At 34.9% G+C, this 27,430-nt stretch overlaps 1 protein-coding gene across 6 annotated transcripts in view; it reads left to right on the forward strand.

Annotated features, from left to right (window-relative positions):
• Positions 1-27,430, forward strand: part of RALGAPA1 (Ral GTPase activating protein catalytic subunit alpha 1) — a 274,207-nt gene that overhangs the window by 91,921 nt on the left and 154,856 nt on the right. For 4 of the 6 annotated variants that reach the window (XM_055361295.2, XM_063697698.1, XM_055361292.2 and 1 more), the window contains exon 17: positions 17,416-17,556. The exons of the other annotated variants lie outside the window; for them this stretch is intronic. In XM_055361295.2, the coding sequence (XP_055217270.1) occupies positions 17,416-17,556 (141 nt within the window). The remainder of the gene's footprint in view (positions 1-17,415; positions 17,557-27,430) is intronic. 6 annotated transcript variants of the gene reach the window in all.

Consider the following 27,430-nt stretch of genomic DNA (forward strand, 5'->3'; position numbering starts at 1 on the left):
ACTAAAAATACAAAAATTAGCTGACCGTTGTAGTACACGCCTGTAGTCCCTAGTCCCAGCTACTCAGGAGGCTGAGGTACAAGATTTGCTTGAACCAGGAGGTGGAGGTTGCAGTGAGCCAAGATTGTACCACTGCACTAAGCAGAGTGAGACTCTTGTCTCCAAAAAAAAATAAAATAAAATAAGTTGGAACTTCCTGTATCATAATTACGTGGAAGTACTATAAAATTTAACCTATGTCCTGAAGATGAATATACATTTTATAATTTTGTGCTATTAAAAATGGTGTAGAATAGGCTGGGCGCAGTGGCTCACGCCTGTAATCCCAGAACTTTGGGAGGCCGAGGCGGGTGGATCACCTGAGGTCAGGTGTTCAAGACCATCCTGGCTAATATGGTGCAATCCCATTTCTACTAAAAATACAAAAAATTAGCCAGTGTGGTAGCGTGTGCCTGTAATCCCAGCTACTCGGGCGGCTGAGGCAAGAGAATAGCTTGAACCCGGGAGGCAGAGGTTGCAGTGGGCCGAGATCGCACCATTGCACTCCAGCTTGGGCAACAAGAGCGAAACTCCGTCTCAAAAAAAATGGTATAGAATATACTTATGTATTCTTCTATATTTTGTGCATATATGCAAGTATATCTATAGGTTAAGTCTGTAGGATATGAAATTAATTTGCCCTCTAAAGAGAGGAACCTTTGTAGCCTTAATAGATTTAAGCAAGGATCATTAGTAGATATCAAAAACATTAATATGTAAAGGATTGCTTGGGAAGAGGATATTCACTTGTTGCCAAGGATTCTCTTACAGATTATTTATATTTGCAAAGGGTAAATATACCTTTACAATGGAGGGACCTGGAATCAAGCCTATGTACCTAACTTCTGGTTTATAGTATATATAGGAGATAGAAGAACAAATTAAATGACTCCAAGAGAAAATAATTAAAATTAGAAGGTAGTACATATTATGAGACAACTGGTCTAGCCTCTTCAAAAACACAGTATCATTTTTAAAAAGTTGAGGTGGGGTCTGTTTTAGGCTCAAGAGACAATAACCAAATGCAATATATGAACTCCCATGGAATCCTGGTTTGAAAAACATAAAAATTATTTTGGGGATATCTTCGTAACTTTGAATATGGATTGAATATCAGATGATATTATGGAATTTTTGTTAATTTTCTTAGGTGTGATAATGGTATATAGGTATATAATGGTATATAATTTTCTTAGGTGTGATAATGGTATATAGAAGGATGATCTTACCTGTAGATGAATCCTGAAATATTTAGGGGAGGTATACCTGTTTACATTGCAATAGTCTTTTTTTTTTTTTTGAGACGGAGTCTCACTCTGTCACCCAGGCTGGAGTGCAGTGGTGCGATCTCAGCTCACTGCAACCTCCGCCTCCTGGGTTCAAGAGATTCTCCTGCCTCAGCCTCCCAAGTAGAGTAGCTGGGACTATAGGCGCACACCACCACGCCTGGCTAATTTTTGTATTTTTAGTGAGAAGGGGTTTTACCATGTTGACCAGGCTGGTCTTGAACTCCTGACCTCAAGTGATCCACCCTCCTCGGCCTCCCAAAGTGCTGGGATTATAGGCATGAGCCACCATGCCTCACCATCTTTTAATTTTTTCTACATTTGAAAATTTTCTTAATAAAAAATTGGGAAGAAAGGGGCTTTTTAAAAAGTCATTACATGACTCGTATTGCCAGCAACATAGTGAACTTGATATTCTGGAGCTATTAGATATTCTTGCTAGCATTCCGTCGTACCACTGGTTTGCAAATAGAGCAACCTCTAAGACTCTTCTTACTCACTTCCTTCACCAAAATAAAACTATGAGTGGAAAATGGAGTGATGAGCAGTAAGCACACTGGAAAAGTGGGATGATCTTGAAGCAAATTGCTGATAATCACTTCTGGGATTCAGACTAAGACTTGAGCAAGCTTCAAGGTTGGATGACTGAATTGAAGACTTCCATGTTAAATTGGTTATCTTGACAAGGATACAAGTTAATTTCAGGTCAGTAATGCTTCCTGACAGTTGTACAAGCAAACACAAATTACCTCTGGAGTAATTCACTCTCAGTTAGGCCTCCAGAAATTCCACAGATGAGAATCAACCAAATATGAGTTCACAAAGATTATTCAGTAAACATGGAAACAAATTATGTAAATGAGTTAGCAAAAAAGAGAGAAAATTTAGATTCCTTAAGATTTTAATCCCTAATATTGGAATAAAATAACCAGACTATAAAATAACCATGTTTGAAATGTTTGAAGAGGAAAATGATAAGCTCATTAAAATGATTAAAAAGAATCAAATAGAACTTTGAGAAATAAAAATATAATTCCTGAAAGAAAAAAAAACAATATTAAGCAACACATAAGATATAAATAAAGAGAGAATCAGTGACTTGGATTAGAAATTTGAGGAAATTACCCAGGACATTGAGACGGGAAATGTGAAGGAGAGGGTAAGAAATTTGTAGAACGGGATGAGAGGGTCTGATGTGTCTAGTTGGAATACCAGAAGGAGAGAATGAAGGAGAGGCAGTATTTCAAGAATGACAGAGAATTTATTAAAGCTATGAGTCTATAGAAACAGAAGAACATAATATACCAAATGAGTAAGTAGAAACCCGTACTTAAACACACTGCAGTGACATAGCAGAATGGAAAGACAAAGAAAAGAGCATAAAGACTGCAAAGAGAAAAAATGCATAATCTGCCAGAGAAAAACAGTTACGCTGAAAACAGTGTTCTCAGCACTGACAATGGAAGACTGAACAGCATGATAATATCTTCAAAGTGCTAAGGAAAAATAACTATCATTATAGAATTGTGTACTGACCAAACTTTCAAATGGAGGGTAAAACAAAGACAAAAGCTTAAAATACTTTGGTATGGATTGACCTTCATGAAATAACTTCTAAAAGAATATGTCAGGAAAAAAAATTACCCCAGAATTAAAGTCTGAGATGCAAGAAGGATAAATGATCAAAGAAAGTCGTAAATGTGTAGGTAAATCTAAAGAGATATTATCTGAATATAGTAATTTTGGAATTAAAATGAAGGGTAGAATTTAAATACTGGGCATTCATAACATATAGTTCAGGAAGAGTTTGGTGAGAGTATAAATATTCGCAAATCCTTATCTTGTTCAGGGTGAGGTAGAGAGCTGGTGTTATTGCATTAACTTTAGACTTTAAAAATATAAGGTAAAAAGACAACCCAATTAAAAATGGACAAAGGATTTGAATGGACATTTCTCTAAAGAAGATACACAAATGGCCAATAAGCACATGCTCAGAAACACTAGCTATCAGAGAAATGCAAATGAAAATCACAGTAAGATGCCACGTTACACCCACCCACTAGGATGGCTATTGTTTATCAAAATACGAATATTACGTGTTGGTGAGGATGTGGAGAAATTGGAATCCTTATATATTGCTAGTGGGAGTGTAAAATGGTACAGCTGCTTTGAAAAACACTCTCGAAATCAGTTCCTTTAAAGTTAAAATTATAAGACCCAGCAATCCCATTCACAGGTATATATCCAAGAGACTTCAAGAGTGGCTGCTCTCATCAATTTTTTTTTTTTTTATTTTTTTTAGACAGAGTCTTGCTCTGTCACCCAGGCTAGAGTGCAGTGGCATGATCTCAGCTCACTGCAACCTCTGCCTCCTGGGTTCAAGCAATTCTCCTGCCTCAGCCTTCCGAGTAGCAGGGATTACAGGCGCCTGCCACCACGCCTGGCTAATTTTTGTTTTGTAATAGAGATGGGATTTCACCACGTTGGCCAGGCTGGTCTCGAACTCCTGGCCTCAAGTAGTCCACCCGCCTGGGCCTCCCAAAGTGCTGGGATTATAAGCGTGAGCCACCGCGCCTGGCCCTCTCACATCAATTTTATATACTTGTTGCCAAAATCATTTTTAGTCTAAAGTGCAGTTTATTTCCTATTCTCGAGAAGTTCATGACCTTCTGAGACTGACAATTTCATGTCCATATGCTCTAGTATTACCATAGTATTGGGACCAATCTGATTTATTTTAATGGATTTTTCTGGTATAATTTCTCACTTTTCCCTTTTGCTTATTACATGTAAAAGCTGAAAAAGAACTACTGAATAATCCTGTAAACACAAAAAACTTTGGATTCCTCCTCATCATTGAGAAGGGGAGTAACCTAGTAAAACTGTTTTTAGAGATTAATTTGGAAATGTTGAGTACTGTGAGTTTAAGAAGACACTAATGGAACCTGAAGTGGGTACCTTTATTAATGTAAAGTCAGGACCAGGGATGAAGGACAAACAGTAGGGATAGAGAATAACCAAGTTGCTCAAGCTAGAAGTCTGGGAGTTAGCTTCAACTCTTCTCTCTCTCCTATATCCCCAAACTCTGATTGAATCATCATATCCTGATGATTGTATCTTGAGCTAGGTATCTCTCACCTTTCTTCACTTCTTTACATTTTCACTGCTGCTATCTTGGTCCAGTACACCACTACATCTACATTGCTGCAAGAGTTTCCTAACTTCCCTGCATCAGTTTTTCACAACCTCCAGATCCATTTTCTACCTTCTTGTCATAGTGATATTAAGAATAATTTCAAATTGATGTAACTTATTTGCTTATATTTTTCAGTGGTCTTTTATTGCTCTTGGGATAAAATTGAAAATCTTACCATGATTTTTATAAGGCCCTGCATGATTAGGCCTCTGCCCACTTTTCCAGTCTCATTTTATTCCTTTCTCCTTTGCTGTCCTTTCCATATTACTAGACTTCATTTATTAAAGAAGTGAGAGCAGAAAGTGAACCAACCTGGAGTTTTAGATCCAGCTTATTTGTCCTTCAAAAGTGAAGTAGAGGCTGGGTGCATTAACTCACGCCTGTAATCTTAGCACTTTGTAATCTTAGCACTTTAGACTGAGGTGGTGGGAGGATTGCTTGAGGCCAGGAGTTTGAGGCTAGCCTGAGCAACATAGTGAGACCCTGTCTCTACAAAAATTTTTAAAATGTGCTGGGTGCAGTGGCACGTGCCTGTAGTCATAGCTTGTCAGGAGAATGAGGTGAGAGGATTGCTTGAGCCCAAGAGTTTGAAGCCACAGTGAGCTATGATTGCACCACTGCCCTCCAGCCTGGGTGACAGAGCAAGTTCCAGTCTAAGAAAAATAATAAATATAACAAATTTAAAAATGAAGGAGAAATAAAGACTGTCAGATGAACAAAGATGGAAAGAATTTGTTGCCAGTATACTTGCTTTGCAAGAAATGTTAAAAGAAATTATTTATAAAGAATGAAAGTGATAGAGGTCAGAAACTACATAAATAATGGAAGAGTGTTAGAGAAGTAATGAATGAAAGTAAAATATTTACTTACCACCAACACTGGAAAAGAAAGTAAAATAAAATAAAATATTTTTTCTTTCCTTTTTTTTTTTTTTTTTTTTTTTGAGACATGCTTTGTCACCCAGGCTGGAGTGCCGTGGCGTGATCTGGCCTCATTGCAACCTCTGCCTCCCAGGTTCAAGCAATTTTCCTGCCTCAGCCTCCTGAGTAGCTAGGATTACAGGTGTGCACCACCATGCCCAGCTAATTTTTGTATTTTTAGTAGAGATGGCGTTTCACCATGTTGGCCAGGCTGGTCTCAAAGTCCTGACCTCAAGTGATCCACCCACCTTGGCCTCCCAAAGTGCTGGGATTATAGGCGTGAGCCACCGCGCCCAGCCTTTTTTATTCTTAATTAATCTAACAGCTAATGATTTGTTCAACAAACCGAAAACATATTAGGTGATTATAGCTTGTGGATGGTGAAATGATTGACAGCAGTATTTTAAGGGATGAGAAGGAGGAATTGGGAATCCTTTTAAGTATGTCTAGCTGGAAAGTGGTACAGCATTGTTTTAAAAAGAGGACTTGGGTGGGGTACAGTGGCTCATGCTTGTAATTACAGCACTTTGGGAGGCCAGGGTGGTTGGAGTTCAGGTGGGAGGCCAGGTGGCTGGAGTTGCTTGAGCCTAGTTCAAGACCAGCCTACGCAACATGGTGAAACTCTGTCTCTACAAAAAAATCAAAAAATTAGTCAGGTGTGGTGGCTCACATCTGTACTCCTGGCTACTCAGGAGGCTGAGGTAGGAGGATCTCTTGAGCCCAGAAAGTTGACACTGCAGTGAGCTGAGATTATGCCACCGCAGTCCCACTTGGGTGACAGAATGTGACCCTGTCTTAAAAAGAAAAAGAAGACTTGGATTAGTTGTTAATGTATATTGCAAACTCAGGGGCAACCACTAAAAAAGGTTTTTTTAAAATATAGTGTAATTCATATGCTAGGAGGGGAGAAAAATAGAATCATGTAAAATACTCAGAACTAGAGGAGGCAGTAAAGAGTGGAATATAAAAAAAGAAGGGCACGAATAGAAAACCGGAACAAATGTGGTACAGTGTTAACTATAGCAGTAATCACTTTAAACATTAGCTGTCTAAATAAACCAATTAAAAGACAAAGACTGTCTCAACAGATAAAAGAACAAGCCTCAACTATATGTTGACTATAAGAAGTCCCTTTAAAATATAAAGATACATAGATTAGACAGATTAAAAATGAAGAGATGGCAAAAGGTATACTATGCTAACATTAATCAAAAGAAAGTGAAGCTAATTATGCAGTCGTGTCATTTAACAAATGGGGATATATTCTGAGACATACATCAGTCGGCGATTTCTTCAGTGTGCGAACATCATAGAATGTATTACAGAAACCTAGGTGACATAGTCTACTACATACCTAGGCTGTATGGTGTAGCCTGTTGCTTCTAGGCTGCAAACCTGTGCAACATGTAACTGTACCGAATATTGCAGGCAATTATAATACAATGGTAAATATTTGTGTAAGCGTATCTAAACATAGAAATGGTACAGTAAAAATAAAGTATTATAATCCCTACAGCTAAAATAGAGTATTATAAATGTAAAATCTACAGTAAAAATAGTTTTATAATCCATAAGGACCACCATCATACATGCGGTCTGTTGGTGACCGAAACATCATTATGCAGTGCATGACTATGTTAATTCAGACAAAGCAGACTTTAGAGCAAGGAGAATTATCAAGAATAAAGAGGGGTATTACATAAAGATGATTAATTCTGGCCAGGCATAGTGGCTCATGCCTGTAATCCCAGTACTTTGGGAGGCCAAGGAGGGCAGATCACCTGAGGTCAGGAGTTTGAGACCAGCCTGGCCAACATGGTGAAACCCTGTCTCTACTAAAAATACAAAAAATTAGCCGGGCTTGTTGGCACATGCCCGTTGTTCCAGCTACTTGGGAGACAGGAGAATTGCTTGAGCCCGAGAGGCAGAGGTTGCAGTAAGCTGAGATCGTGCCACTGCACTCCAGTCTGGGCAACAGAGCAAGACTCTATTTCAAAGAAAAAAAAAAAGATGATTAATTCTCCAAGAAGATGTAATAATCCTTAATGTGTGTTCAGTAACAACAGGGTATCAAAATACATGAGGCAAAAACAGATAAACCTGCCCAGAGAAATAGAAGAAGTAGTGGTACTGTGGTTGGATATTTAACATCTTTCTATCAGTAATTGACAGATCCAGCAGGCAGAAAATCAGTGAGGACATAAATGAAGTGAATAGCACTGTCAGTCAACTGGATCTAATTATGACATCTGTAAATTGCTTAATCCAGCAGAGATTATACTCATTCTTCTCAAACTCATGCAAAACATTCACCAAGACCACATTCTGGGTCATAAAACATGCCTTAAACATTTTTAGGAATAGAAATCATACAAAATATACCCTCTGACTGCAATGGATTTAACTATAAATCAATGATGGAAAAAGTTGGAAAACTCTAAAATATTTGGAGATTAAACAACACACTTCTAAATAACGCACAGTTCAAAGATGTTTCAAGAAAAATTGTAGAATATTTTGAACTAAATGAAAATATAACATCACAATTTGTGGGCAGTGAAAGCTGTGCTTAGAGGAAAATGTACAGTATTGAAAATATATATTACTAAAGAAGAAAGATCTAAAACCAGTAATCTAAGTTTCCACCATAGGAAACTAGAAAAAAAAAATCCAAAGTAAGTAGAAGAAAAGAAATAATAAGAATTAGAGCAGAAAACAGGGAAGTTGAAAATAGGAAATCACTAGAGAAAAATCAACAAAACCGAAAGTTGGGTCTTAGAAAATATCAACAAAACCAATAAATCTGTAGCTAAGTTAAATAAGAAAATAAGAAGATATCAATTATTAATACCAGAAATGAAAGAAGAACCATTACCAGTGATCCTTTTATTATTTGTTTTATTTTTAATTTTTGTGGGTATATAGTAGGTGTATGTATTCATGGGGTACATGAGATATTTTGATACAGGAGTGCAATGCGTATTAATCACATCAGTGTAAATGGGGTATTCATTACCTCAAACATTTATTCTTTGTGTTTCAAACCATCCAATTATATTCTTTTAGTTATTTTTAAATTCACAATTAAATTATTTTTTGCTATAGTCACCCTGTTGTACTAGCAAATACTAGGTCTTATTCATTCTAATTTTTTTTTGTACCTGTTAACCATCTGCACTTACCCTTTCCCGCACTGTACTTCTGAGCCTCTAGTAACTATCCTTCTACTCTCTATCTCCATGATTTCAATTGTTTTAATTTTTGGCTCCCACAGATAAGTGAGAGCATGTGATGTTTGTTTTCTGTGCCTGGCTTATTTCGCTTAACATAATGACCTCATGTCAGGATCTCATTCTTTTTTATGGTTGAATAATACTTCATTGTGTATATATACCACATATCCTTTATCTGTTCATCTGTTGATGGACACTTAGGTTGCTTCCATATCTTGGCTATTGTGAATAGTGTTGGCAATAAACATGGGAGTGCAGATATCTCTTTGATAAACTGATTTCCTTTGTTTTGGGTGTATACCCAGGAGTGGGATTGCTGGATTGGTAGCTCTATTTCTAGTTTTTTGAGAAATCTCCAAACTGTTCTCCATAGTGGTTGTACTAACTTACATTCTTACCAACAGTATGTGAGGGTTCCCTTTTCTTCACATCCTGGCCAGCATTTGTTATTGCCTGTCTTTTGGATAAAAGCCATTTTAGCTGCGGTGGGCTATCTCATTGTAGTTTTGATTTGCATTTCTCTGATTATCAGTGATGTAGAGCACCTTTTCGCATACCTGTTTGTCATTTGTATGTCTTCTCTTGAGAAATGTCTATCTGATCTTTTGTCCATTTTTAACTGGATTATTAATTTTTTTCCTGTAGAGTTGTTTGAGCTCCTTGTGTATTCTAGTTATTAATCACTTGTCAGATGGATACTTTGCAAATATTTTTTCCCATTCTGTGGGTTATCTCTTTACTTTGTTGATGATTTACTTTGCTGTGCAGAAGGTTTTTAACATGATGTCATCTCATTTGTCCATTTTTGCTTTGGTTGCCTGGGGATATTATTTAAGAAGTCTTTGCCTGCTTCATTGTCCTGGAGAGTTTCCCCAAAGTTTTCTTTCAATAATGTCATAGTTTGAGATCTTAGATTTAAGTCTTTAATCCATTTTTATTTGATTTCTCTATATGGAGAAAGGGATCTAGTTTCATTCTTCTGCATATGGGTATCCAGTTATCCCAGCACCATTTATTGAAGATACCGTCCTTTCCCCAGTGTATGTTCTTGGCATTTTTATTGAAAATGAGTTCATTGTAGATGTGTAGATTTATTTCTGGGTTCTCTGTTCTGTTCCATTGGTCTGTGTGTCTGTTTTTGTGATCCTTTTATTTACTGATAAAAGAATTAAATTTGATAACCTAAAAGAAATAGACCAATTACTTGAAAGGTACAATCTACCAAAACTCATACAAGAAGAACTAGATAATCTGAACAGCCTGGTATGTATTAATGAAATTGAATCAATAACTAACAACCTTCCAAATTAGAAAGCACCAGGCCCAGATGGTGAAGTCTACTGAATATTTAAGAAAGAAAGAATTCTCCACAATTTTTCTCAAAAAATAGAAGCAGAACGAATATTTCCTAATTCTTTTGAGGAGTACTGCATTACCCTAATGCAATTCATCTCATCCACAGGCTAATGAAGAAAAGCCATATGATCACATCAATAGATGCAGAAAAAACATTTGGCAAAATCCAACACCCATTTAGGATAAAAACTCTCAGCAAAGTAGGAATAGGGAGAACTTCCTCAACTTGATAAATCTATTAAAAAATAAAAACACAGGACAACCTACCTCTAGCATCATACTTAATGGTGAGAAACTAGGTTTTTTTTCTGCTGAGATCCACAACAAGACAAGGATATCTCACTATTCCTGTAAGACAGGAAAAGGAAATAAAAGGTCTACAGATTGAGAAGAAATAAATAAAGCTGTCTTTGTAGATGACATGATTATTTATGTGGAAAATTTCAAAGTGACAACCTCCTGAAACTAATAAGCAATTATAGCAAGGTTATAGGATGCCAGATTAATATATAAAAGTCAGTCGCTCCTTCCATACCAGCAATGAACAACTGGAATTTGAAACTGAAAGCACAGTACCATTTACATTAGCATCAAAAATCTCCAAAACAATTAGGTATAAATCTAGCAGAATATTTACAAGATCTATATGAGGAAAACTATGAAACTTTGATGAAAGAAATCAAAGAATAAAGAAGTTGAGAGGTCTAGTTCATGTACATGGATAGAAAAACTCACTATTGGCAAGATGTCATTTTTTTCCCTACTTAATCTGTAGATTCAACACAATCTCAGTTGATTTTGTTCTTAACAAGTTATTTTGTGGATATTGACAGAATCTAAAATTTATATAGAAAGGCAGAGCATGAGCAACATGGCAAAACCTGTCTCTACAAAAAATACAAAAACTAGTTGGATGTGGTGTCATGTGCCTGTAGTCCCAGCTACTTGGGAGCCTGAGATGGGAGGATTGCTTAAGTTCAGGAGGTCAAGGCTGCAGTGAGCCATGATTGTGCCCCTGCACTCTCTAGCCTGGGTAACACAGCAAGATCTTGTATCAGAAAAAAAAAAAAAAAAAGGAAAGGCAAAAGAGCCAGAAGAGTCAACACAATATTGAAGGAAAAGAATGAATTCAGAGAAGGGACAGAACCTGACTTCAAAATTTAATATAGTAATCAAGAAAATATGGTATGGGTGAGAGAATAGACAAATAGATGGAATAAAATAGAGATTCCAGAAAGACCCACACAACTAGAGTCCACTGATCTTTCAAAAAGGAGCAAAGGCAATTCAATGGAGAAAGGATGGTCTTTTCAACATGGTGCTGTAACAATTGGACATCCACATGCCAAAAAAAGATGAATCTAGACACAGACCTTACATCTTTCACAAAAATTAACTCAGATCATAGACCTAAATGTGATGTACAAAAGTATAAAACACCTAGAAGACAACATAGGAGAAAGTCTAGGACACCTTGGGTTTGGCAATGAGTTTTATAATACAATACCAACAATAAAATTCATGAAAGAAAAAATTGCTAAGTTGGACTTTATTAAATTTAAAACTTCTGCTTTGTGAGAGACATTGTTAAGGGAATGAAATGACAAGTCACAGATTGGGAGAAAATCTGCAAAACACATGCCTGATAAAGGACTGGTTCTAAAATATACAAAGAGCTCTTGATATTCAACAGGAAGAGAACAACCTGAAAAATGGGTAAAAGATGTGAACAAACACCTCACCAAAGAAGATACAGAGATGGCAAATAAGCATATGAAAGGATACTCAACATCGTATGTCATTAGACTATTGCAAATTAAGACAAGATACCACTACACACCTAAAAGAATGGCTAAAATCCAAAACACTGACAACACCAAATGCTGGCAGGGAAGTGTAGCAATGGGAACTCTCATTGGTGGTGGAAATACAAAATTGTATCATCACAATGGGAGACAGGTAGTTTCTTTCAAACCTAAACGTAGTCTTACTGTAGGATCCAACCATAGCACTCTTTGTATTTACCTATATAAGTTGAAAACATGTCCACGCAAACATCTGCACATGAATATTTATAGCAGCTTTAGTTGTAATTGTCCAAGATATTCTTCAGTAGGTGAATGGACAAACTGTTGTACATCCATAAAATGGAATATTATTCCATGATAAAAAGAAATGAGCTTTCAGACCATGAAAAAAAAAAAAACATGAAGAAACTGAATGAGTATTGCTGAGTAAAAGAAGCTAATCTGAAAAGGCTACATACTGTATGATTTCAAATATATGACATTGTGGAAAAGGCAAACTTTTGTCAACAGTAAAAAGATGACTGGTTTCCAGGCACTAGGAATAGGGGGGTCGGGCTAGAAGAAGGGATGAATAGGTAGAAGCAAGCACAGAGAATAAAGATATGAAACTATTCTGTATGATACTTGTAATGGTTTATATGTGTCACTATACTTTCTCAAAACCCATAGAAGGTACTACATAAACAGTGATCCCTAATGTAAACTGTGGACTTTAGCAATACTGTATCAATATGAGCTTGTTAATTGTAGCAAATGTACCATGCTAATACAAGATGTTAATAATTGGGGAAACTGGTAGGGAGGGGGAAAGGGATGTATGGAAACTCTTTGTAGTTGACACTCATTTTTTATCTGTAAACCTACAACTGTTTTGAAAAATGTATATTTAAAAAAATGTATTTTTTGGAATAGAAAATAATTTAGACATTTGAAATAACCACAGATTTATCTGTAAAATTTTTAATTCATTTTTTAGTTTGTGTCGTTCTCCATTTATTTACTTTCTGACTTGCATTGGGAGAAACAAATTTTATTTCTGACATTGATTTACATTTCTCTTTTATGAAGTATTTCCTTTAATAACAAACCTGATTCCTCTCTTGTTAAACTGTATCTTTTCCTATGACTTTGAATTACCTGATAGAGTGATAGAATATTTAACTTTTTCTGACTAACTTAAACAGCTTTCTTTATGCTGGTGATCTAAACTGATGTAAGGACCTTATGTCCTTACAATTCATGAAGACACTAGTATAGTCTATGTTGAAATTTGCAAAGTAACAGTTTTGTCACATGATGTTTCGAAGACTTATTTTACTGGTTGCTTTCTAGAATTTTCAGATAGAAATTGTAAGAGAATTTTTTTGTTTTTTCTTTGAAAGTCTAAGAGAATTTATTCATTATTGTTCACTTAATAAACAGAAAGGGAACTTACCTGCATTTAAAAGATATTAAGCATGATATAATCCTTTTATCTTAGAATACTCAAGATGGCTTTATTAAGATAAATTTTGTTATTAATAGTTAAGTTTAAAATGTAAAAAATGTGGAGAGTATGTCTGTGGTTTTGCTTATGCTAACAAATAAGAGAGATTGCAATGAATTTAAGAATTATTTTTGAACATACTCATAAGCAGTGTAACTTGCTTGCATTTATGATTTAGGACCTGGTGTTCAACTTTTGGAGCATATATATCACTGTTTTGTTTTCAGATTTTGCTTTTCATTTATGTGTATTATGATAATAGGCCTACATTTGGGGACTTTAACAGGTATTTCTGCCAATGGATAGGAATGTATACATAATGTGAATTTTAATAAATAAGGAGGAAAATGTATCATATTTTGGAAATGAGAAAATTCTGGAGTTGCCTTCCTCATGTTTATTTTTTGTATTTGTATGCTGTTAAGGATCCATCACATTTGCGGTCCATGAATTTCTTATGCTATACGGAAACTCTAGAGTGCAAGTTACAGTTTTTTATATAGTCTGTATGGTCCAAGGTGAATTTATGGGAATGCATTTTTTTTTTTGAGAGGGGAAAAGATAGGAAGCCTTCAAAAATTGTCATGCTCGTAATTTGAAAATCTGTTTTTACTTTTTGATGTTATATTTTTCATACTGCCCATTAAGCATATTATAGATTTATGATCACTGATGTATGTGTCTTAGGAATGTATGTGCTAATAGAAATGTCAGTAACTAAGTGTTTAGGTTAGTAAATCCCAAAAGATCTCAATAGCTAATTCATTGTAAATAATTTTCTATAGTGAGGGTTGCATAGCTGTGAAGCCCTTGACAGACTTCTAGGTATGCCTAAAGACTTTAGAGTTTTTAGTTAAAACAAAAACAACAACAAAAGGAGGTGACCATTTTTGCTTCATTTTTTAGGGTTTTTAAATTTGTTTTTGAGGCAGAGTCTTACTCTGTTGCCCAGGCTGGAGTACGGCGGCACAAACATGGCTCGTTGTAGCCTTGACCTCCTGGGCTCAAGTGATCCTCTCACCTCCAGCCATCGGAGTAGCTGGGACCACAGGGAGGCACCACCACACCCAGCTAATGTTTTAGTTTTTGTTTTTTGTAGAGATGGGGTCTCCCTCAGTTGCCCAGGCAGGTTTCAAACTCTTGGGCTCAAGCCATCCTCCTGCCTTGGCCTCCCAAAGTGCTGGGATTACAGGTGTGAGCTACCACACCAGCCAAGGGGTGCATTTTTAAAGAATTCATTCAGAATCACAACATAAATTTATTCCACTGCAAATAAGGAAAAAGTTCCAAGGGAAATGCCCAAGCTCTTCCTTCAAGTCTGTGTTGGGAAAGAAAGAAAAAAAGGAGTTGTTATTTCCCAGAAATTATCCCTTAGGGGAAAAAAGAAAAACTTATAATTTATCTGCGGAATCAAAAACTCAATTCAGGTTTTTTAAAAATATATTTAAAAATTCTGGCTAACACAGTGAAACCCTGTCTCTACTAAAAATACAAAAATTAGCCTGGCGTGGTAGCGGGCGCCTGTAGTCCCAGCTACTCAGGAGGCTGAGGCAGGAGAATGGCATGAAACCGGGAGGCAGAGCTTGCAGTGAGCCGAGATCGCGCCACTGCACTCCAGCCTGGGTGACAGAGCGAGACTCCGTCTCAAAAAAAATATATATATATATATATATTTTTTTTAATTAAAGGTGATTACAACTATAGATGATGTTTCACCCTCTGTGTAACAACACTTTAAGATTTGCATATGTATTTGTGTCTTTGCTCTGACCAATTTTAATGAGTGATTGTGTTGGAGTCAACGTAACTTTTGTTTCAAATTAGATTATAAAATTGTTGGTTACTTTCTCAAGAAGGGAAGAAGCTAGCAGGAAAACTGGAATAGGGTGAGATTCTGACATTTTGTATATGGGTTGTTTTTAAAATACACTTGATCTTTAATACACAGCATGGTAAGCCATACACTAAAGACAAATTGTTGCCATTATCTTAGCATATTCCACGCTTCTGTATTTTTTACCTACAGATTGTTCTTAAAGAATCCTTAATTTTGCTGGCATTCATACATTTTTTAAATCTATGATTATCTTTTTCCAGTTATAAACTATGAAATGCATTTAGTTTTTGGTTAATGTTTGTTTTTACTTTCTCCTCTGTATCTTCACAGCCTGAAATTGTTTTTCAAATGGTTAAGCTGGACTCCTGCTCAAATATAGATATTCAGTAAAAGTAAAAAATTATTGCACTTATACGTGGTAGGGAGTAGGGATTCAAAGATCAGGGGATATGGTTCTTGCATTCGAAAAGTTGAGGAGGCTGACCTAAAAACATACAGTCCACTAAAAATAGATTGTAAGTTTTGCAAAAGTGGGAATTCTTGTTTGTTTTTGTTTATTGCTGTGTTGCCAGTAAATAATTGTTTGGGAGAGTTAGAAAAACCTCTCAGGGACTGGCCATGGTGACTTATTCATGTAATCTCAGTACTTTGGGAGACCGATGTGAGAGGGTCGCTTGAGCACAGGAGTTCGACACCAGCCTGGATAACATAGCGAGACCTTGTTTCCACTAAAAATAGAGAAAAAAAAATTAGCCAAGCCTGGTGACATATGCCTGTGGTCCCAGCTACTCTGGAGCCTAAGGTGGGAGAATTGGCTTGAGTCCAGGAGTTCAGGGTTGCAGCAAGCTATGATCATGCCACTGTACTCCCGCCTGGACAACAGAGTAAGACCCTGTCTCAAAAAAAGAAAAAGAAAAAAAAGCTTTTCAGGTGAGATGATACTTCAAGTATGAAGGAGTATATCAGGAAGAAAAAGAGACCAAGGAAATTAGCAACATACAAAGTCATGATGTGATGATGAAAGAGAATGAAAATTTTAAGGAACATTATAAAATTCTGAGTGGCGGCAGCACGGGAGGACAGTAAAAGAGAAGTCTTACTGAGTGGTAGATTGTAGGCAAGTCGTAAAGGCCTTGTGTGAGTTGTGTGATAATCTAAGGAATTTAGACTTCAGGGAACCAAGTCTGTCCAGTAATCAAGGAAACTCAGCAATTTGAATTGATGTTAATATTGAAACTATTTATTTTGCTACCATTACTATTACACTGGATATTATGCAGTATTGTTTCTTTTAAGTCCTTGATTCATGTGTAACAATACCTATAACTTAATTAAGAATCCTTGAAATAAATGTTTTTTTAAAAATCTCTGGGAAGTGTAAACTTGATTATTTATTTCTAAGTGAACTATAATTTATCTTTAATTTTTGTGAACTAGGGACTCTCCTAAGAAATTATCAAATGCAACTACAAATGCAATTTTTAAAAAGTAATCCAGTTTAAAGCTTTCTTTGAAAACAATTTTAAGTTTTTATGTTTATGATTTGAATAAGCACAAAATTATCTATTTTTATTAAGAACCCAATTTTTCATGCTCTGCAAATTCTGTTTTCTATGTTTCTATGTAAAAATTTTAATTATACTCCTATACTTTATTATAAAAGATACTGATTTGATTAGCATCCTCTTACCAGAAACACATACTAGACATGAGATTAAATCCTTTTGACTATGAATTACCTAAAAATTTCTAAGAAAGACCTGTGAGTGATTTAGAAAACTTTATTTGGTAAAGAGTATGAAAGTAGGAATGATTTGTTCTTATAATTCAGCCTCATTAGGAAGAATGTCTGAGGATTGCCTAGAGAAATGCCCAAATACTGTTCCAAAAGTTTCTTTGAACTATTGAGTTATTTTCAATGTTTTCATTCAGTGAATTTCTCAACCCTTGGTTTTGAGAACATAATGCTAATTAAAGTGTCTGCTGTTGTTTAATGCTATTCCATTGTAACTGCTAATAATAATAGCATTTTTCTGCTTTATATAAAAAAATTATATTCAAAATGTTGTGTGTGTTCTCTGATTTCTTTTCTTACAGCTTGCCAGTATTTGCCGTGCTGAAATGTTTTAATTTATAATTTCCTTCCTTTGTACCTTTTAGTTTTCTCTGTTGCTGCTTTTTCTGTGACACGAGCCTTTCATTATAGTCACTCTTCTTTTTTCCTTCCCCACTTCTTTCTTTTCCTTTTTTAAAGCCATGAGAAGCCGATCCATTGGTGAATGTGCTCTGCCATCGGCCTATATACGCAGTGCTAAAAGTGCTCCTGTTCTGATCCATACTTCCAAACCCTTCTTGCCTGATATTGTTCTCACTCCCCTTTCTGATGAGCTTTCAGGTAGTGCCACCTCTGCTAATTTCTGCACCACCTTTTTCACTTTTTAATCCTCTGCTTTCAAATTTTGCTTAATCAAATAAACTCTTTAAAGTTAATTTCTTTGGGGGAGGTGTGGGAAAGTGGGAAAGTGATTGAGAAATCAACATTTTGAGTTATTTGAACTCTAATGCTGTCCTTGCAGTTCATTCTGGAAGTGCTAAGTTTAGTGCTGTGCCAATGTCCAGTATTTTTTGTTGTAAATGGCCAATTTTTTTTTTGCTCATGTTTGATTTTTTTCTTCCTCTCAGGTGGTTAAAAGAAGTAGTAGTATACATTTATATAATAGATGTCTTGTAAAAGATGACTTAGGAAGATAATCAGAGCATTGACTTTTAATTTCCCATTGTTTTGACTAATAATATCGTAAATCTTGAATAATTTATTCTGCATTATCTATAGTAATGGAACTAAGTAAGGGTAATCAGTATTTGGGAAAAGTATATAATCTAAAAGTTGCTTTGGAATAAATCTTTGTATTTATATTACATGTAATCATATATAGAATTCTAAGGATTCACTCATTTTTAAACCATTCTGTGAAGCCCTAACTTCCAAGGAGCTTCAAAACCTGCTTAGCTTTCCAGTTCTGCCTCAGGTCGTTGGTCCCCAGTACTGGCATGGTCTGCTCTTCTATTAAGCTTTAATTAACATGTAATAAAATGCATAGATCCATAGACTCAACTGAATGATTTTTGAAAATTGTACACACCCCTATTAACCATCACCACAAACAAATTACAGGACGCTTCCACTACCTCAAAAAGTTTCCCAGTGACCTTTTTGAGTCAATCACCACGCACTCCTCCCCTCCACGCAAATACAACTTTTTGCTGTTCATCACCATAGATCAGTTTTGTTTAAAAAAATTTTTTTTGGCATAAATAAAATGATACAATGTGCAAACTGTGCTAGCTCAAAGAAACCTACTTGTTTTGTTAACTTTGGAACCCTAATATAATTAATTAGAAATGGTTTATAAGAAATTGGAGTTGATTTTTTAATTGATGACAATAATAGAAAAATTGGCCTCAATTCAAACCTTAATATCCAGTAAGTATTGATGAATGAATGGATGTATTTTACACCAGTAAAATTAGGCAACCTGAATATTTTAAGCTACCAGTGCAGAAAATTAGTAAGATTTAAAAATATGTAGATGTAATAATATAAATTTTAATAGATGGTAGAAAATGGCACACAATTTTGTTATGTATGATGCTTAGCTACAAATAAAGAATTAGGATATTTTTGTCTCTTTAGTGCTCCATTTAAGCACTGTACCTCCTTATGTAAGTAGCACAGATTTTGGTTGCTTACATCAAATTATAATGTACTTAAGTTGGCAAACAATGTTTCTATTCTTAAAACTGAATTAGATACAGCTAAAAGAAACTCTGAGTTTGTTGTAAATTTCTCTTGGATACATTTTTTGCTCCTAGCTTTTATACAAGACACATTTAGAGCATTTAATGCAAACCATTCTTGACATGTTTAGAAAAATTAAAATGTGCTTTGAACACTTCCATTATTATTTTATTCTATTTATTTATTTATTTATATTGAGTACAGAATTTGAATTCTCTTGGCCTCTAATTCTTAAAAGTTTGATTGGATTAGCCATTCCTCTACTGTTTTAAAAAAACTGTCAGAAAGATTTATTTTTTTCTCCACATCTTAAGGGATTTACAGAATTTCTCATCTGCAACTTAATATATTGGCAAATATTCATGTTAAGTGCTAAAACATTTTTGAATAGCTAAAACAAAGATAAGGTTGTTCCTTTCAAAATATTTTAGAGTGGTGCCATACCCAGGATGAGAAGTTCCTATTTCAGAATTCTTGCTTTGCTGTAAATACGTAATTCAGAAAGTTTACCTTTTTAATGATTTTATGATTTAAACATTTATGAGCACTGTTGGAAAGGAATTTTCTAAATGGCAATTTTATTTGTTGTATTCCTTTTCCCTATCTGGGGTAATATGCCTTCTATGATAAATTTAAAGATTTAGATGGTGTTGAGACATCAGTCACTAAAACAAAACAAACTTTATATCTGATTATCAAAATAATGTTCATTTTAGAAAACATGGATTATATGGAAAAGCATATGCAAAAATACACATAATCCTCCAAAACCAGTGATAATTTATTGACAACTTCAGATGCTTTTACTGCCAGTTTTTTATGCTTGTGTAGATTTAAAATATAAAAGCATAATTACAGTTATTTTGAATTAAAAATCATTTTTTTCTCTTAGAATTTGAAAGAGGCAAGGAACCTGTCACTTTAAAATAGCAAAATCCCTCCTTTCCTGATTGCAAATGAAGTCAGGATTTTTCAAGCTGATACGTAAATTTAGAACACTTTCCAGGAGATGCAAATAGGTGTGTAGAGGAAAAGATTAAAGATTCATAGTGCAAATCAACATACTAAAGGCCCTTAGAAAACCTGTTAAAAAAAACAAAACTGTTGGCCAGGCGCAGTGGCTCACACCTGTACCCTCAGCACTTTGGGAGGCTGAGGCAGGCAGATCACGAGGTCAGGAGATTGAGACCATCCTGGCTAACGCGGTGAAACCCCATCTCTACTAAAAATACAAAAAAATTAGCCAGGCTTGGTGGCGGGCGCCTATAGTCCCAGCTACTCAGTAGGCTGAGGCAGGAGAATGGCGTGAACCCAGGAGGGGGAGCTTGCAGTGAGCCGAGATCGCCCACTGCACTCCAGCCTGGGCGACAGAGCAAGACTCCGTCTCAAAAAAAAAAAACAAAAAAAACAAAAAAAAAAACCACTGTTTATAATTGAATATGTCTCAGACTTATTTAAGCACAGAACACCTTTCCAAGTACACATCTTGATATCCTGTGCCATTAAGGTTCCAGAGAGAACCAATATGAAAATTAAGCAGGATTAATCTTCTACCAGTTTACATTGTAGAAATCTAAATTATTGGATTGGTCTTTGCCTCTGCGATTCTTGGAAGCAAATTAAAGACTTGGAATTTGATTCCTCAGGTGTTAGGTGTAGAGCGAAGGAGAGTGGAAGAGATAAGAGAAAATGTATGAGTTATAAGAATAGAGATTTTTAAAAATAGTGCTAAATTAAAAAACAATCACCAAAATCTTAGATCATCAACCAATCATACTTTTTAATTGCTGATGTTTCTTCCAAGGTTTGAGTAAATTTTACTTTAGAATAGTTTAATGTGCAGAGAATTAATAAGAAAGTGAACTGTATGAAGGGGAAAAAGTAAATGGTTTTTCATGCTTTTGTAGCTCTCCCTCATGTGAATTAGCTTAAACGAACTCATAAAATATTTCCTGAGTCTATCTCTGAAATCAGGAAATGAGGTTTCTTCAACTACTTCACCAAAAAAAAACCTCAATGAAACGACTCATAGACAATCTACCTCTAGCTTATGGTTAGAAGTAGAATTTGTTAGAAAAATATTTATCTGATACTTTTGGATAATTGGGGAGGTAAAGTCCTTTAAATCCTTTTTTTTTTAACGTACCAAAATCTGTGAGAAAGGACCATCAGTTTTCTAAGTACCTTATTTGTTCCCAGCCCGTTTTTCCTCCTCCAGTGTTCTTGTTCTAACTGTCCATACTACCTGCATTGTTGTAAGTATGATGCTATATGATAGAGCTTTATATACAGCTATAGACTAACCTAGTTGAATAGTTGAGTATTCTTGAAGCGTTAAAAAAAATTTTTTTTTTTTTTAATTTGCTCTGTTGCCTAGGCTGGAGTGCAGTGGTGCAAACATGACTCACTGCAGCCTTGACTTCCTTGCCTCAGCCTCCCATGTAGCTGGGATCATAGGCACGTGCCACCACATCTGGCTAATTTTTTAATTTTTTTGTAGAGACAGGGTTGTTGCCCAGGGAAATTCTGAACATAAAGTTGCCCAGGCTGGTCTTAAACTCCTGGGCTCAAGTGATCCTCCGCACCTTGGCCTCCCAAAATGCTGGGATTACAGGCGTGAGCCACCACACACAGCCCTTAAAGAGTTTTTCTTAAGCTCTGGGGACCAGTTTGTGGGCATTAGCACTATGTCAATGCACTGTTTCTTAACATCAGACTCATCTATAACAGTTTGAAAAATATGTATCAAATTTGATACAATATGTTAGCTTGCACAAACATCTAATATAATTTATTCTGGTGTCTGGGCAAGTACACTCCTTGGCTTCTCTCTCATTGGCCTTTGATAATTATTTGATAATTACTGCACTAGATTGTAGACATTTGGTAACCCAGCCTGACAGTCATTATTTTCCTGATAAATGGGTAAGAGAGAAGCCAGAAATCTGAATCATCATTCTTAAGCAAATTACTTTTACTGCCAAAAGTAACACTTTAGTGAAAAAAGGAATATAATAGTATATAAACATGGTAGGCAGCTTTGTGTATACTTCCACAAATATTTCTTATTTAGTATTTTCTAATCAAGTACTATGAGTTTCTCATCCTGAAATTAAGCTTACAGACCCAGTTTCTTTGAACCAGTTCCCAAAACTGATTTGTCATTTTTGTTGCTATTGGACTCTGGTCTATCTAGGCTATAGTATGTAGACTGCTAATGTTGGGGACTGATCTCTTTTTATTAACGATATGTTATTATTTGAATTGAGCTCTTTATACTTCTGTTTTGTGACTGTCAAGGAAAAATAAAATAGTATGTCTCACAGGCCTATCCTTTTCCTAAATTCTGCCCAATAAGGAGAATTTTTCATCTCATCAAAGAAGTAGGCCCTTCTTTATACAATCAAGAATTTTTTCCTGTCATCAGTGTAGAATAGGATATTAATATTTTACATATTTTCCACTTGTAATCTGCTGATTGTAGCATAATTCCAATTAGATTTTTTTTTTTTAAGAGATAGGGTCTCATTGTGTTGCCCAGGCTTGATTGCTGTGGTGCCATCCTAGCTTACTGCAGCCTGGAACTCCTGGGCTCCAGCATTACTCCCACCTCAGCCTCCTGGCAAATTAATTTTTTTTTTCCTGGAATAATTTACGTTAATTTTTTTGAGACACAGTCTTGCTGTGTCGCCCAGCCTGGAATGCAGCGGTGCAATCTTGGCTCACTGCAACCTCCACTTCCTGGGTTCAAGCAATTCTTGTGCCTCAGCCTCCCGAGTAGCTGGGACTACAGAAGCCCGCCACCATGCCCAGCTAATTTTTTTTTTAATTTTTGGTAGAGATGGGGATTCACCATGTTGGCCAGGCTGATCTCGAACTCTTGACCTCAGGTGGTCCACCCACTTCTGCCTCCCAAAGTGCTGGAATTATAAGTGTGAGCCATTGCGCCTGGCCTGCATTAATTTTTTAAAAAGAACATCTCAAGAAAAATGTGAAGCTAACTTAAACATGACATTATATAGCATAATCATAAGCAAAACACTATACTTTTCTTAACATAAAAAATGTATTGGTAGTTTATGTTCAAAATTTTAAAATCAGGAAAACAATATTAGAATAAAAGAGAAGATAGTCGACTGGGCTAGATTTTAGTGGTTTAAATGAAAACTATTGAGCTTGATTTGTTGCTTTTAAGTCTTTTCATATGATTACAATAATGTAAAAACTGCTTTGAATTACCTGCAAATTGAACATCTAATCTTAAAAAGATAGAATTTTAATAGCCTCTGTTAATAATATTTGAAACATAGATGCTCTATAGTTTTTACTTACCTTGAAGTACATTGCCGTTGTTGCCCAGATAGACAAAAACTTAGGTAATTAGCAGAAAAAAACTGAGTTTCAAAATGGCATCAATTTCTATGTAAACTAGTTTAAATGATATTATGAATTTAGGAACCATAAAAATATTACTGATAGCTAACGTTTGTGCTTGACAAGTAAAATAATTTAACTTTAGTAAAGGGGATTTTGGCCCTTGATTCTATGAATCATTTCAGAAATTATTAAAATTTCTAGTGATATGTTAGTATTTTAACTGAAGAGTCTTTTTGTGAGTAACTAACTTGCTTTTTACCAATAAGCAGCTACTTTTTTTTTTTAAGGCGAGCTTTTCTTCTACCAGTATTTATTAAGCCCATACTTATGTGACAGGTCCTCTTTCAATCAATAGAGATATTGCAATGAACAAAATAAAAATCCTCAAGAGACTTAAATCTAGTGGAAAGGAGTACTTTTTTCTTAACATTTTATAAGCTGACAGTATACTTTAATGTACAGCTTTCCTTTCAAACTAACACAGGAAACTTTTTGAACAAAATATTTCCGGGAAAAAACCGGTTTTTTAATCTAGAAATAATTGACCCATTTTAATGCTAAACAGTATTAAGGAAACCCAGAGATAAAACTTGACATTTCTGTAACTTTATAGAGTTTTTAAACTCTAAATTTATTTTACCAAAGCATTTTCTCAATGTTCAAAAGCAGTTTGTGTAAATCTCTTGAAAACAACATTTTTATTGTTTCACTCATTAAATGGTTTCTAATGCTTTAGATTAACATTTAATTGAAAAGACTATACTTTCAAGCATAATTTCTAAGGTATGTTAGTAGAGGAGTTTCTCTGAACATGGGTGATCGTTCTTCTCTTCCTCTGGGAGAGTAAGAGGACACAGTTGGTTTCCCTTAAGAAAAAGAAAAGAAAGAGAAAAATACATAAAATTTTATTTAAAAGCTTTCATTTTTTAAGTTAAAATATAAGCAGCATAATTAAATTGTTTTGAGGGCATTTTTATTTAAACCTTATGCTACCATTATTTTTAGCAATTCAATACAAAGTTTTTTTATTGGTTCCTTCTGTATAATTTACTAACATTTGTTTTAGTTAGATTTTTATTTCTAACATTCTTATCTTTATAGAGATAAATCACTATGCTGCTCTGTGGTTTTTTTAAAATTCTTTTTTGTTTATATTGAGATATAACTAAAGCCTGGCTTTATGGTTTTTTAATAATACAATTAATTTTTACCAAGTTTTATTTAAAAATTAATAAATTGTTTCATGAGTACAAAACATATATGATGTATTATTCAAGAGATTAAGAGTAAAGATTAATTTCTGCCTTACTTTACACCACAACTCCTCACTTTGTAGCTGTGTAATTTTGGGTAAGTCACTTAAAGAGTTTCTTCATTTATAAAATAGGCATAGCACCTACTTCATGGGGTTGTTGTGAGGATTAAATGAATGATATGTCAGATGCTTACAACAATACCTGGCATGTGAAAAATACTATATATAGTTTAGTTATTATTTAGTCGTTTTCTCAGTAAAGTTCAGCTGTATATATTTGCTCAACTAATGTAAGGGTTATTAGAGTCAATTATGCTTAATTCAAGTGCCATTTGTATTGACATAATTCAGCCCTCTTGATCTGAATTTAGCATAAAGTTGGTTTCCTGTCAGTGTTATTTTCTTCTTTGATTTTATGTAGTTAGTATTATTATGTGCCATGAAAGAACTATATTTAAATCTTAAGAATTTTTAAAAACATTGTTTAAATTTAAATTCTCCAGTACTACAATATTGGTAGAAAAAAACCAGTTACATTTTTTTTTTTTTTAAAGCTCTTTCCCTCTTAAGCTTGCACAGAAGTTTTAGATAGTCATATATGGTAACAAAGTTTTAGGAAAAAAAAAAACATAGGCTGAAATAATGGTTACGTTTTCTAATATACAAGGAGTGAGGTCTGAGTTTGGGAAAGAATTCCTAAACACAGAACATCATAATAATCTTTCCTGGCTTCTTTAGAATGGAAAAATTGTGAAATATCTATAAAAGAAATTAAAAATTAAAACTAATATTTTATTTTTTTCTGACATTTGTCATTTGCTAGTGTCATAATGTTTTTATGATTTTAATGTTTTGAAATCTTGATTTTGACCTTTGGTAAAATAAATTCCAAGCTATAAAATTCGTAAGAATTCTTATAGAACAGCTATACAGTCTTTATCCTTTGCTGAGTTCTTTAGAATATTGTGTGGAAAGAAATTTAGAGTGCATGCTGAATATAATCTCTGTCATTGAGGCAGAAGTTCTTATGATCTCTTATGGCAGATGTAAAAAACCGAAATATTTATGTTTGTCAAGATGCACAGATATGAGTTAGTTATCTGCTGTATTAACAAACACTTAATGAGCATAAGTGCATCAAAGTGAAGTTTGTAAGGAAATGTTTCGCTTTTCACTTAGAACAATTTCTAAGTGGAGTGCATGAGGAAGAAAAACAATGTCATTTTTTAAAGTTGCACATTCCCCTCAGTTTAAGGACAAAAAGTTAATTGTTTCAGCTTCAGGAGATACTATATATTTAACCTATGTTGAGAGCCTACTAGTATATCACTAGGAATATACTAGAATCTTGGCGTAATACAAACATATGTTGATCTCAATTTAGTATAAAGTAGGTCCATTTGGACCTCATACAAATAGGGTGATATGAATGAAATTGCAGAGGGACTAGACTTTTTCAGCCATAGTAGCATGGATCCCAAAAATACTTTGACTATCTCCATTTTATAAATGAGGAAACTAGTCTCAAAATCTAGAGTAAGAATCAACAAATTATTTTGTAATCTTGGACAAGTCACTGCTTTGCTTCTGGATCTAAATTTTCTCATTTTGATTGTTCAGTTGTAGTTCTGTTGCATTTAACTTTTGTGCAAGAAGCCTAATAAGTAGCAACAGCTGACTTTTTGACTCTGTCCTTTCTTCATTATATTTTGCTGACTTCTGAAAACAATTTTTTTTTTGTTATTTCTAGGTAACTTACAGACCATAATGGATTCATAGACATTGTATTTTGCTTCCACAATTCCTGTTGAGAATTTGTATATATCTGAACAGTTAAATGGTTATTTCATCCTGACACAGAAGGCAGTGAAAATAATGCAGTGATATGCAACACTAAGCCTGTTTCTCAAACTTTTTTATTGTAAATTTGATAAAGTAACTTAACCTCTCTGGGCTTCAATTTTCTCATCTGTGAGATAGTTAAATTAGATAATCTCTGAATGTCCATCTATAATAATAATAATAATTATTATTATTATTATTATTATTTGAGACGGAGTTTTGCTCTTGTTGCCCAGGCTGGAGTGCAGTGGCGTTATTTCAGCTCACCGCAGCCTCTGCCTCATGGGTTCAAGCAGTTCTCCTGCCTCAGCCTCCCAAGTAGCTGGAATTACAGGCATGCACCACCACGCCTGGCTAGTTTTGTGTTTTTAATAGAGATGGGGTTTCTCCATGTTGGTCAGGCTGGTCTTGAACTCCCGACCTCAGGTGATCTGCCCACCTCAGCCTCCCAAAGTGCTGGGATTATAGGTGTGAGCCACCGCGCCCAGCCTATAATTCTTAAAAAGAGATGTAAGAAGCCAGAAATATAGTTTTTAGAGCTTGATGGCTGTTTAATGGAAAGGGCCAATAACAGGCAGGTAAAGTTTCTTCCTAGCAGATTTAAGTGGTGTTTTTGCCAAAAAGAAAAGAATACGATTGATTTTTTAAAAAATATTTTGACTTTATTTGATGTCAGTGAATAAGATTTTAATACATAATAAAATAAAACACCTTGGGAGAACAGTTTCCTGACAAAGAAAAATTTAGGAAGAGGGTAGAGACTTTCATTTCTAATATGTAATCAAACAGAGAAGCAAAATTTGAAGAAAAGATGCCTCTTGCCTTTTTGGGAAGGAAGCTGGAGAATTTATTAGACCCTATAAGAGTCTACAGTGGGATACTTGGATCGGCTTTCCGTGTTAAGATGTATTTTTTCTGCTTGGAACTTAAATAAGTAGGAAAAATTTAATAGCATTTGAGTTGCTTGATTTATTGGCACAGCTCTATCTTTATCTG

The sequence above is a fragment of the Gorilla gorilla genome, chromosome 15, assembly GCF_029281585.2.
Source record: "Gorilla gorilla gorilla isolate KB3781 chromosome 15, NHGRI_mGorGor1-v2.1_pri, whole genome shotgun sequence".
In the NCBI taxonomy this organism is placed as follows: Eukaryota; Metazoa; Chordata; class Mammalia; order Primates; family Hominidae; genus Gorilla; species Gorilla gorilla.